Source organism: Scyliorhinus torazame, chromosome 13, assembly GCF_047496885.1.
Source record: "Scyliorhinus torazame isolate Kashiwa2021f chromosome 13, sScyTor2.1, whole genome shotgun sequence".
Classification (NCBI taxonomy): domain Eukaryota; kingdom Metazoa; phylum Chordata; class Chondrichthyes; order Carcharhiniformes; family Scyliorhinidae; genus Scyliorhinus; species Scyliorhinus torazame.
Window position 1 is genome coordinate 55,251,049 of NC_092719.1, and position 13,200 is coordinate 55,264,248.

At 50.9% G+C, this 13,200-nt stretch overlaps 1 protein-coding gene across 12 annotated transcripts in view; it reads left to right on the forward strand.

Annotated features, from left to right (window-relative positions):
• The window catches only part of anks1b (ankyrin repeat and sterile alpha motif domain containing 1B), a 1,303,035-nt gene that overhangs the window by 139,071 nt on the left and 1,150,764 nt on the right, over window positions 1-13,200 (forward strand). For 10 of the 12 annotated variants that reach the window (XR_011934063.1, XM_072471544.1, XM_072471547.1 and 7 more), the window contains exon 2: window positions 469-504. The exons of the other annotated variants lie outside the window; for them this stretch is intronic. Coding sequence is in view for 9 of the 10 variants with exons in the window: in XM_072471544.1 (XP_072327645.1) it covers window positions 469-504 (36 nt within the window). In the remaining variant the exon portion in view is untranslated. The remainder of the gene's footprint in view (window positions 1-468; window positions 505-13,200) is intronic. 12 annotated transcript variants of the gene reach the window in all.

The following is a 13,200-nucleotide window of genomic DNA, read 5'->3' on the forward strand; positions in this document are numbered from 1 at the left end:
TCGCCGATTGAGTATCTGCCATTTGTGGTGTGGAGAACAAGCATTAATCTCGGGTGAGGTGGAGGTGCAGCCAGGAGTAATATCGGAGGTGGGAATTGGCTTAAATAGAATGGCTCTAGCTATTGGGCAATTTGAAGTTGAGAAGGATTTTAAGGCCAATTTGGTGGTGCTGAGGAATCTATTGGAACTGAGGAGTGATAGGGTTTGTGGACTTTGTGTGGGGACAATGGAATCCTGGATTCACTGTAGTGTACCGTGATTGGACTCCGAGAGCATGGTGAGGATGGCACGGGTGAAGCTAGACTTCCAAGTGCCATCAGGCGAATAGCAAATATGACATCTTGCAGTTTATTCATACACGTGAAGTTTCCACTCGACGAGTTCATTAAAAGTATAAAAACTGATTTTCTTCAAAGATACCTCTTGTTTATAGCCTTACATTTATTAATTTCATCTTCTGCCTTCCAGGAAGCGGTTTCTGCACTCCAAACTGTCACCCACAAGGTAGGAAACCTTCAAATGTGGACATTAACGAAAACCCCTGACGCATTTTAACAGCTCAAACTTCATTTTCTCCAAAGTGAATAGTTTCATTATTTACTGACGAGGCTCCCGCGATCTTTTACTAATCTATTATTGTTCTTTGCCATTTTGAATCTAACCCCTGCAAACTTGATCAGTCGCTCCAGATTAAGTTCTAAAATCTCCAACATGATTTTGAATTAATAGCAAAAAAAACCAGAAGAAAGTTATTGCAACTGACTTTGACATTTAGGTTAAGTTGGTGCTTTGATTAAAATTGGTGCTGCTGTCGTGTCAAAGTTAATTACATTTTTGGTCTTGTTTAAAATATTATAGAATTATTACATGTACTAACTTAGGATATCTAAATTATTTAACACTGCACTGTTTAAAGAGAGAGGAAAGTGTAAATACATGAGAATACGTCAATTATCACAGTTTGGTGATCTTTAATGAGCAGTTGAGCAAATAGTATTTTCTGACAATTGTAATACCCTGAAACATTTGTTTTCAGGATAAAAGCTGGTGGACAAAATAATTCTGTTTCTATCTTTTAAGGGTGAAGCACTTGAACGTTCTGAAAAATTCTGTTTTTAACGTGTACAATTTCCATGTAGGTGTGTGTTGAAATTGAAAAGCGTGTTATGAAACAAAAAGATAAAAACTCTAGTTTTCCGAGTTGATCAAGCATGTAATCATACCTAGATATCTATTGTTGAGAACATCTCATTTCATAAATTGCAAGAGCAAAGTTCAAGCAGTCTGTTACCAGAGTACCTGAGAATGAGATTGTTTTACTGCAGATAGTCCTATCCATTTCTTTTATCTATGTCTGTGCGGATGGGCAGCTGCATGGAATGGGAAGGGTGGACGTGCTGGGCTTGTATCTGTTGGAGTTCAGAAGAATGAGGAGGCGACTTGATTGAAATATACAAGATCCTGCGGGGACTTGACAGGGTGGATGTGGAGAGGATCTTGTGGGGGAATCCAGAATTGTGGTCACAGTTTAAAAATAAGGCGTTGCCCATTTAAAATGGCGACTCTCTCGTAGGGTTTTGAATCATTGGAACTCTCTTCCTGAAAAGGTGGTGGAAGCAGATATTTCAATATTTTTCATGTGGGGATGCCGGCGTTGGATTGGGGTGGGCACAGTAAGAAGTCTTACAACACCAGGTTAAAGCCCAACAGGTTTATCTGGAATCGAAAACCAGTAGTGAATCATGCCAGCCAGCATTCTGAGATCTCAGCGGTGCAAATCCATTATGGTCCTCTGACAGGTGTTAGCGGCCATAACGAGATTTACACCTGTGTCGAAGGAGTCCGAAAAATTGTGTCCAAGGTTACATGTTTTTTTTTTTTTGGTCAGTTGCTAGTCTACCTTGCTGTCAGAAATATTCCATTCTTAAAGAGAACACTACAGTAGATACTTGCAGATACAAGCTTTTCCGTGTGTGTGTGTGTGTGTATGTATGTGTAGGATAAGATAAAAGCAACTTCAAATATTATGGAATTGATTGTAATGTACGCAACAACAAGTTTCAAAGCAGCTGCTTATTATGTTATCGAAGCATATTTCAATACACAATGGCTGCATCACCCGGAAAAATATATTTTACAAATGTAATGACATTTACAAAATGCATTTTGGACAAAATGTTTTGAACTGCAAATCTTTCTCGAGTAGCACTTTACAGAAATATGTAGGTGGTATTCAGAAAACTGTGTGGTTGTACTGAATGAATAATTGTCACACACATTGGAGGAAGGATCCTGCAGCCAGTTTGTTTGCTCAAGACAGTGGGAAATGCATCTTGTTGATATTTTTCCAGCTTCTGACAGTGTTATCCAACTTTGTGACATATGGGAGAAAACAAAGTGGAGATTTCAAAGTGAAGAGAATGTTCTCTCTCCCGATGATATATTTATTTTGTGAAGCAGACAGACAACTTGATCCATTCCCAGGTTGAATATGCAATGCTAGGCTTCTCAGATGAGCTCAAAAAGGCCTCACATTCAAGCTGTGCGAGAAGCAATGCTCTCTACATCACAAGGTCACATTTACATTGTTTTGACTTGAAATCCCATGGAGGCACGACTAGTATGTTTTTCAGTACCAAATTTACTTTGAGTGCTCAAATACTACATTAGATTAACTTTGGGCATATTTATCTTGTATATTATTGCAGGATAGCTATTGTGTCCTCAGACGAGATTGCCACATTACCTGTCCCCAATAACTAAGGGTTTTAACACTTGTAGCTGGTGACATTGGAATGTCTAACAGCTTGCAACTGATGTGGGCAAAAAAACTCTGGCACTTTTCCCAGTTTCATTTGGACGAATAATTTTAAATGCATGATGGATGTTTCATTGTTCTTCATTCCTGACAATATGCATTTTGGCATAAATATGCACAAATGACGTTAACCATGTACAGCCTGTGGAGCAGGTTTTCTTTTGTATTTCTCACTCCGTTGTTCCTGATTTTTTAGCAGATACCAAAAATATGCTACATTATATTGTACAGCGAGTGTGCCGAGTTTTTAGATTTCACAAATTGACTTGGTCAAGTTAAATTCAATACACAAGGGTTAAATCGACACAAGAAGCTATCTCAGAAAATGTATTCAAGTCAGCAGTTCGGCTAGATCAAGTAGCTGGTAAAATTGTTCTGCTACTATGCTGAATCAGTTTAAGACAATTGTATTTGATCCTACTGACCAGTGATTTTAACATTTATGATATTGGAATGGCTTTTAATGAGATCTCCCCCTAAGGATAGAATCAGTTAGTTCAGTGAATACAGACCTGTGAAAGTAAAGATATGCCTGTTACCAGCTAAATCTACATAATTTATTTATTTTTCCAGATTATGAAGTGAATAAGAATCAGATTATTTATTTGAAATTCACTGTATTCTGGTCAATCATGTATCATCAGTTTCTCGGTTTGAAGTGGGCCTTATTTCCGAAAATATTTTAGCCTACCGACCTGAAAATAGCAGGAAAATGCTCTTTTGGGGGCAGGCAGGATTATGGAATCCAGTTCATGAGGGTTGCTGAACACGGGAATACCTTGTGCAGACCCAAAATATGCGGCTGTGTTTTTGCAGACTTTTCAAGTGATTTATGGAAATTCACAGTGCAGACAACAAGAATATAAAAGAGCTCTACAAATCCATTGATGAGCAATGTTATCCTTGGGAAATTAGACTGTGACCCGTCTTTCAAACATCCTTGGATATGTATTTTTAGCCTTTGAGGCCTGTAGGGTTACTGCTGTAAAATGTTCAAAATGGGGGAAATTATAAAGCAAGTGACTACAGACCAGGGAGCACAACGTCTTGTGTGCAGACTTCGAGAGACTATGTTACAGAATAAAATACTTATGTTTATTTTGTACAACTGTTGTGAAAAGGTCTGACAAATACAGTTCTTCAAGAAAATAGTGATGTGTGCTGAGAAAAGGGAAATACTTTGGATTTGAAAATATGTTTGTTAGGTGTGCTGCACAGGAAGGAAGCTTGTTGTGCTTAAGGTGCATGGCATTAAAATTAATGTGACACTATGAACAGGAAATGTATGTATTGGTTAAAGGATGCAATCTAGGGTAATGATTAATGGATACATTTTTGTACTGTATTGTGTTTGGAGAAATGGAAACAGTTGTTGCGTCTCCCTCACCACCCTCCCTCCCTCTCACTCAGGGATCAGAGTTTGAACCCTTGCTGATGTTAATAGACATTATATCGACTTGGGTTTGGGAAGTGCGCATTATCAAAATTTGCAGACAATAGGAATGAAAAAAGATTGTAAGGGGCTTAGAGGGCAGAGATGGATGAGCAAATTATTAAGCGAGATGAAATTTCATGTGGAGAAATTCAAGATGATACAGTTTGAGAGAAGAATAAGAAGGGAAAATATGCTCAATAAAAAGGAAACAGATTTGGGGATTAAAATACACAGAATATTGTTACAATATCCATCAAGACTGAGAACAAAGAACAAGATTTGGATTCCCGGTGACTGTCTTTTTTCATAGAATGTACAGCGCAGAAGGAGGCCATTCGGCCCATCGAGTCTGCACCGGCTCTTGGAAAGAGCACCCTACCCAACCGCACACCTCCACTTTATCCCCATAACCCAGTAACCCCACCCAAGACTAAGGGCAATTTTGGACACACTAAGGGCAATTTAGCATGGCCAATCCACCTAACCTGCACATCTTTGGATTGTGGGAGGAAACCGGAGCACCCGGAGAAAACCCATGCCCACACGAGGAGAACGTGCAGACTCCGCACAGACAGTGGCCCAAGCCGGGAATCAAACCTGGGACCCTTGAGCTGTGAAGCAATTGATGCTAATCACAATGCTACCGAGCTGCCCTGTCTGTTTCAAAGGATCGCACAAAATTTCAGGTTTTAAGACCTTTAATGATTGATTGATTGATTGATTTTTATTGTCACATGTACAGTGAAAAGTATTTTTCTGTGGCCAAGGGAACGTACACAGTACGTACATAGTAGACAAAAGAATAATCGACAGAGTACATTGACAGTGGTGCATCAACAAATATAGCAAACAAACTAAAATTAACATCAACTAATACCTGAACTGCAGAACAGATATTCCTTCTTGGTTTTCAAACATGACTGTTAACCCCCAGGATATATTTATACATTGTGAAATACTGAGCTGCAGTCTGTACAGAAACCAGCCCAAAGGGACTTTCGATGGTGCACTGTAAGGGGAAGACGTGCATGAGGTTGCTCCCACAGGAGAACTAATCTATTTTGCCTTTTTTCTTGGCGCCATGGGTTGTTTGCTTCTCGGAAAATCATGAAAGTTAATGGGGTAGAGTTCACTCTATGCTTGAGATGCCCAGAGGAGACAACGGCAAGAAGGTTTTGAGCAAAATCCCTTTGACGGAGTTGGAAGCCACTCCAGGCTCAGTGGGAGGTAAGATGGCTGAGTCAGCTTCTTTCTCTCCATCCACTCCAATAACAGACGCAGCTCTCACTAGTATTTTGACAAAGGAGTTCACGAAACACCGACAAAACGAATCAGAGGTTCTTAAAGGGTCAACTGAAGAGGCCATTAGCCTATTGATGTGGTTCCGGAAATATACTAGTTGGACCGTCAAAGTCCATGGAGTCACGATTAAGAGCATGCAGGCGGCATTATTAGATCGTATTGATTGGAATGCCACTCTGGAGTCTGATCTGACTTTCTGTGGTTGAAACCAATAAATCATTAAGAAGCAAGCTGAATGACCTGGAAAACAGGTCCAGGTGACAGAACATCTGGATTGTGGGGTGACCGGAGGAGATAGAGGGCCATGCCTGCATGAAATATTTCTCGGACATGCTCCTCAAAATGATGGATGAGGGTGGATTCACACCCCCGCCTGAATTAGACCGGGTCCATTGTTCACCTCAACCAAAGACTTGTTCTGAAGATCTACTTACTGCATGCAGTGATCGTAAGATTCCACAGTTTTAAAGAAAAGGTGAGGTTTCTTTGATGGGCAAGGGGGCACCATGATCTCAAGTGGGTAGGTCACTCCATTAGGCTGTATCAGGACATGAGTACAGAGTTAGCAAAGAAAAGTGCTGAGTTTAATAGAGTGAAGGCCGCCCTGTACAAGAGGGGAGTCAAGTTCGGGATGGTCTATCCAGCTCGCCTAAGAGTCACATTTGAAGAAAAATACATTTTTTGGCATGCCGGGAGATGCAGACTCTTTTGTTAAAAGGCTCAAGTTGTGCATTGTGTAATTTGGTTGGTGGCTCTGTTGACAGGCATTTTGTATTGTTTGTATTTCTTTTTTTGTTTGTTTTTGGGTTGGATTGTGTTCTTAATGCCTTTGATTAGATTTGAGGTTCTTTAATACTTGGGAGTCTTTTTCATTAATATGTTGTTCCTTTTCTCTTTTTAATGTTGTTTTGATGACATTCAGTCGCTAGTGGGGCATTGCAAGTTAAATGGAATATTTTAAAATATTTATTCTTCTCCAGTTGGGGGTCTCCCTGCTAACTAGAGAGTTAGTTGACGGGAGTGTTTTTGATGCAGTTCATTATAATAGTTTTTAGAAAATGAGCGTAGAAATTTTGTTTGTTGTAGTTCTGTTATATGTAGGTTTTAGTTTTGGGATAAGTCTTTGCCACAGTTTTATTGGTTTTGGGTGTGGTTACATTCAATGATGATACTTTTGCGATGGGGTGGCTGTGGTGGGGATTGGGGTTGGTCTCTTGACAGTGCCTGCTGCTTTTTCTTTGTCCAGTATTCTGACTTGGATTCATGACTATCTTAGGTGGATCTTTTTGCTTCATCTTTTCAGTGTCCCTTGGTTGATTTCTCCTGGTGGGAATGGTGGGCGACCTCCAATCCATTTGGCCATGTGAAATGGAGGTTTGAATGGCCCAGTGAAATGGTCGAGTGCATTTACCCATCTGAAGATCTTAAACTCCGATGATGTTTTCTTGTGGGAAACCCACTTGCGTATCAGGAATCAAATCAGGTTGCGCAAGTGGTGGGTTGGGCAGCTTTATCATTTGGGTTTCGATGGCAGTGCCAGTGTTACGGCGATTCTAATTAATAAGAGTTTAGTTTTCCTCCTCTCCGATTATAGCTGACCCCAGTGGTCGATATATGTTCTTGTTTGTGGCTCCCTGTTAAGCCTGGTAGTCATGGGCAACGTTTATGCTTCCAACTCGGACGATACAAATGTTATTAAGTCCCTGTTAGCTTTGCTTCCCAACCTCGGCTCACATCAGCTTAGTTTAAGTGGTGACCTGAACTGTGCTTTGGACCCGAGATTAAATCGTTCCATCCAGGATGGTCAAGGCTTTGTCTTCTATTATAACTCAGATAGGGGGAGTAAACCCTTGTCGCTTTTTGCCCCCGAACAATAGGGACATCTCTTTTTTATCCACATGTCCACCATGTGTATTCCCATATTGATTTTTTTTTTCTCTTCCACATTCTCTATTCCACTCTGCGCTTTTCGTCCCCCGCTCCCTTCCCCCCTCTTCCCCCCCCAACTCTCTTCCCCCCCAACTCTCTTCCCCCCAACTCTCTTCCCCCCACTCTCTTCCCCCCACTCTCTTCCCCCCCCACTCTCTTCCCCCCCACTCTCTTCCCCCCCACTCTCTTCCCCCCACTCTCTTCCCCCCACTCTCTTCCCCCCCACTCTCTTCCCCCCCACTCTCTTCCCCCCCACTCTCTTCCCCCCCACTCTCTTCCCCCCCACTCTCTTCCCCCCCACTCTCTTCCCCCCCACTCTCTTCCCCCCGTTCTCTCCGCCCCCCGCTGTTTTCTCCCCCCGTTCTCTCTCCCCTGCTGTTTTCTCCCCTGCTCTCTTCCCCTCGTTCTCTTCCCCCTCTCTCCCTCCGCTCTCTTCCTCCCCTTCTCTTACCCCTGCTGTTTTCCCACCCGCACTCTTCCCCCCGCACTCTTCCCCCCGCACTCTTCCCATCGCACTCTTCCCCCCGCACTCTTCCCCCCGCACTCTTCCCCCCGCTCTCTTCCCCCCGCTCTCTTCCCCTGCTCTCTTCCCCTGCTCTCTTCCCCCCGCTCTCTTTCCCCCGCTCTCTTCCCCCCGCTCTCTTCCCCCCGCTCTCTTCCCCCCGCTCTCTTCCCCCCGCTCTCTTCCCCCCGCTCTCTTCCCCCCCGCTCTCTTCCCCCCCGCTCTCTTCCCCCCGCTCTCTTCCCCCCGCTCTCTTCCCCCCGCTCTCTCCGCCCCCCGCTGTTTTCTCCCCCCGTTCTCTCTCCCCTGCTGTTTTCTCCCCTGCTCTCTTCCCCTCGTTCTCTTCCCCCTCTCTCCCTCCGCTCTCTTCCTCCCCTTCTCTTACCCCTGCTGTTTTCCCACCCGCACTCTTCCCCCCGCACTCTTCCCCCCGCACTCTTCTCCCCGCACTCTTCCCCCCGAACTCTTCCCCCCGCACTCTTCCCCCCGCTCTCTTCCCCTGCTCTCTTCCCCTGCTCTCTTCCCCTGCTCTCTTCCCCTGCTCTCTTCCCCTGCTCTCTTCCCCCCGCTCTCTTCCCCCCGCTCTCTTCCCCCCGCTCTCTTCCCCCCGCTCTCTTCCCCCCGCTCTCTTCCCCCCGCTCTCTTCCCCCCGCTCTCTTCCCCCCGCTCTCTTCCCCCCGCTCTCTTCCCCCCGCTCTCTTCCCCCCGCTCTCTTCCCCCCGCTCTCTTCCCCCCGCTCTCTCCGCCCCCCGCTGTTTTCTCCCCCCGTTCTCTCTCCCCTGCTGTTTTCTCCCCTGCTCTCTTCCCCTCGTTCTCTTCCCCCTCTCTCCCTCCGCTCTCTTCCTCCCCTTCTCTTACCCCTGCTGTTTTCCCACCCGCACTCTTCCCCCCGCACTCTTCTCCCCGCACTCTTCTCCCCGCACTCTTCCCCCCGAACTCTTCCCCCCGCACTCTTCCCCTGCTCTCTTCCCCTGCTCTCTTCCCCTGCTCTCTTCCCCCCGCTCTCTTCCCCCGCTCTCTTCCCCCCGCTCTCTTCCCCCCGCTCTCTTCCCCCCGCTCTCTTCCCCCCGCTCTCTTCCCCCCGCTCTCTTCCCCCCGCTCTCTTCCCCCCGCTCTCTTCCCCCCGCTCTCTTCCCCCCGCTCTCTTCCCCCCGCTCTCTTCCCCCCCGCTCTCTTCCCCCCGCTCTCTTCCCCCCGCTCTCTTCCCCCCGCTCTCTTCCCCCCGCTCTCTTCCCCCCGCTCTCTTCCCCCGCTCTCTTCCCCCGCCCTCTTCCCCCCGCCCTCTTCCCCCCGCTCTCTTCCCCCCGCTCTCTTCTCCCGCTCTCTTCCCCCCGCTCTCTTCCCCCCGCTCTCTTCCCCCCGCTCTCTTCCCCCCGCTCTCTTCCCCCCGCTCTCTTCCCCCCGCTCTCTTCCCCCCCGCTCTCTTCCCCCCGCTCTCTTCCCCCCGCTCTCTTCCCCCTGCACTCTTCCCCCCCCGCTCTCTTCCCCCCGCTCTCTTCCCCTGCTCTCTTCCCCTGCTCTCTTCCCCCCGCTCTCTTTCCCCCGCTCTCTTCCCCCCGCTCTCTTCCCCCCGCTCTCTTCCCCCCGCTCTCTTCCCCCCGCTCTCTTCCCCCCGCTCTCTTCCCCCCCGCTCTCTTCCCCCCCGCTCTCTTCCCCCCGCTCTCTTCCCCCCGCTCTCTTCCCCCCGCTCTCTCCGCCCCCCGCTGTTTTCTCCCCCCGTTCTCTCTCCCCTGCTGTTTTCTCCCCTGCTCTCTTCCCCTCGTTCTCTTCCCCCTCTCTCCCTCCGCTCTCTTCCTCCCCTTCTCTTACCCCTGCTGTTTTCCCACCCGCACTCTTCCCCCCGCACTCTTCCCCCCGCACTCTTCTCCCCGCACTCTTCCCCCCGAACTCTTCCCCCCGAACTCTTCCCCCCGCACTCTTCCCCCCGCTCTCTTCCCCTGCTCTCTTCCCCTGCTCTCTTCCCCTGCTCTCTTCCCCTGCTCTCTTCCCCTGCTCTCTTCCCCCCGCTCTCTTCCCCCCGCTCTCTTCCCCCCGCTCTCTTCCCCCCGCTCTCTTCCCCCCGCTCTCTTCCCCCCGCTCTCTTCCCCCCGCTCTCTTCCCCCCGCTCTCTTCCCCCCGCTCTCTTCCCCCCGCTCTCTTCCCCCCGCTCTCTTCCCCCCGCTCTCTTCCCCCCGCTCTCTTCCCCCCGCTCTCTCCGCCCCCCGCTGTTTTCTCCCCCCGTTCTCTCTCCCCTGCTGTTTTCTCCCCTGCTCTCTTCCCCTCGTTCTCTTCCCCCTCTCTCCCTCCGCTCTCTTCCTCCCCTTCTCTTACCCCTGCTGTTTTCCCACCCGCACTCTTCCCCCCGCACTCTTCTCCCCGCACTCTTCTCCCCGCACTCTTCTCCCCGCACTCTTCTCCCCGCACTCTTCCCCCCGCACTCTTCCCCTGCTCTCTTCCCCTGCTCTCTTCCCCTGCTCTCTTCCCCTGCTCTCTTCCCCCCGCTCTCTTCCCCCGCTCTCTTCCCCCCGCTCTCTTCCCCCCGCTCTCTTCCCCCCGCTCTCTTCCCCCCGCTCTCTTCCCCCCGCTCTCTTCCCCCCGCTCTCTTCCCCCCGCTCTCTTCCCCCCGCTCTCTTCCCCCCGCTCTCTTCCCCCCGCTCTCTTCCCCCCGCTCTCTTCCCCCCCGCTCTCTTCCCCCCGCTCTCTTCCCCCCGCTCTCTTCCCCCCGCTCTCTTCCCCCCGCTCTCTTCCCCCCGCTCTCTTCCCCCGCTCTCTTCCCCCGCCCTCTTCCCCCCGCCCTCTTCCCCCCGCTCTCTTCCCCCCGCTCTCTTCTCCCGCTCTCTTCCCCCCGCTCTCTTCCCCCCGCTCTCTTCCCCCCGCTCTCTTCCCCCCGCTCTCTTCCCCCCGCTCTCTTCCCCCCGCTCTCTTCCCCCCCGCTCTCTTCCCCCCCGCTCTCTTCCCCCCCGCTCTCTTCCCCCCGCTCTCTTCCCCCCGCTCTCTTCCCCCCGCTCTCTTCCCCCCGCTCTCTTCCCCCCGCTCTCTTCCCCCCGCTCTCTTCCCCCCGCTCTCTTCCCCCCGCTCTCTTCCCCCCGCTCTCTTCCCCCCGCTCTCTTCCGCCCGCTCTCTTCCGCCCGCTCTCTTCCGCCCGCTCTCTTCCCCCGCTCTCTTCCCCCCGCTCTCTTCCTCCCCTTCTCTTACCCCTGCTGTTTTCCCACCCGCACTCTTCCCCCCGCACTCTTCTCCCCGCACTCTTCTCCCCGCACTCTTCTCCCCGCACTCTTCCCCCCGCACTCTTCCCCTGCTCTCTTCCCCTGCTCTCTTCCCCTGCTCTCTTCCCCTGCTCTCTTCCCCCCGCTCTCTTCCCCCGCTCTCTTCCCCCCGCTCTCTTCCCCCCGCTCTCTTCCCCCCGCTCTCTTCCCCCCGCTCTCTTCCCCCCGCTCTCTTCCCCCCGCTCTCTTCCCCCCGCTCTCTTCCCCCCGCTCTCTTCCCCCCGCTCTCTTCCCCCCGCTCTCTTCCCCCCGCTCTCTTCCCCCCCGCTCTCTTCCCCCCGCTCTCTTCCCCCCGCTCTCTTCCCCCCGCTCTCTTCCCCCCGCTCTCTTCCCCCCGCTCTCTTCCCCCGCTCTCTTCCCCCGCCCTCTTCCCCCCGCCCTCTTCCCCCCGCTCTCTTCCCCCCGCTCTCTTCTCCCGCTCTCTTCCCCCCGCTCTCTTCCCCCCGCTCTCTTCCCCCCGCTCTCTTCCCCCCGCTCTCTTCCCCCCGCTCTCTTCCCCCCGCTCTCTTCCCCCCCGCTCTCTTCCCCCCCGCTCTCTTCCCCCCGCTCTCTTCCCCCCGCTCTCTTCCCCCCGCTCTCTTCCCCCCGCTCTCTTCCCCCCGCTCTCTTCCCCCCGCTCTCTTCCCCCCGCTCTCTTCCCCCCGCTCTCTTCCCCCCGCTCTCTTCCCCCCGCTCTCTTCCGCCCGCTCTCTTCCGCCCGCTCTCTTCCGCCCGCTCTCTTCCCCCCGCTCTCTTCCCCCCGCTCTCTTCCCCCCGCTCTCTTCCCCCCGCTCTCTTCCCCCCGCTCTCTTCCCCCCGCTCTCTTCCCCCCGCTCTCTTCCCCCCGCTCTCTTCCCCCCGCTCTCTTCCCCCCGCTCTCTTCCCCCCGCTCTCTTCCCCCCGCTCTCTTCCCCCCGCTCTCTTCCCCCCGCTCTCTTCCCCCCGCTCTCTTGCCCCCGCTCTCTTGCCCCCCCGCTCGTGCTCTCTTTCCCGCTCTCGCTCTCTTTCCCGCTCTCGCCCTCTTTCCCGCTCTCGCCCTCTTTCCCGCTCTCGCCCTCTTTCCCGCTCTCGCCCTCTTTCCCGCTCTCGCCCTCTTTCCCGCTCTCGCCCTCTTTCCCGCTCTCGCCCTCTTTCCCGCTCTCGCCCTCTTTCCCCCCCCCCGCTCTCGTTCTCTCTTCTCTCGCTCTCGCCCTCTTTCCCCCCCCCGCTCTCGCCCTCTTCCCCCCCCGCTCTCGTTCTCTCTTCTCTCGCTCTCTTCCCCCTGCTCTCGCTCTCTTCTCCCTGTTCTCGCTCTCTTCTCCCTGTCTCTCTCTCCCCCTCCCCTCTCTCTTTTCCCCCTCTCTCTTCCCTTTCCCCTCTCTCTTCCCCCCTCCCGCTCTCTCTCCCCCTCCTGCTCTCTCTCCCCCTCCCCCCCTCTCTCCCCCTCCCCCCCCTCTCTCTCCCCCTCTCCTCTCTTCCCCTCCCCTTCCCTCCTCTCTCCTGTTGCATTTTACCTTGAATTAAAATAAACAGTTTAAAACATTGTATAAAGCCTGATATTCGTAATAATATAAAATACTACAAGTCATATTATTGAGTTTTTAAAAAGAAAAAAGTAGGAACATGGGGATTTATAAACGGGGCAGAGAATAAAACAGCAAAAAGTATTGGTAACTTGTACAAACCATTGCTTCGGCTGCATTTTAGAATATGTTATCCAAGTTGGGTTTAGGAAGACCATGAAGGCCATGAGGTGACATTAGTTGTGATGAGAGAACAAAGAAAAGGGGATTGAATAGAGATGCTCAAAAGTATGAAAAGCTTTGATAAAGTAAATGCAATAGAACAATTTCTATTGAGTAGTGAGTTACAAACTAGAGGGTAACACATTTGAAGCTACAGTCAGTGGAATGAAGGAAGGAAGGAGATGCATGTTCTGTGTAGAGGGTTTCTTGAGCTTGAAATGTTCTGTCTGAAATAGGATCGAAACAGAGTTGAAAATGGATTTTGT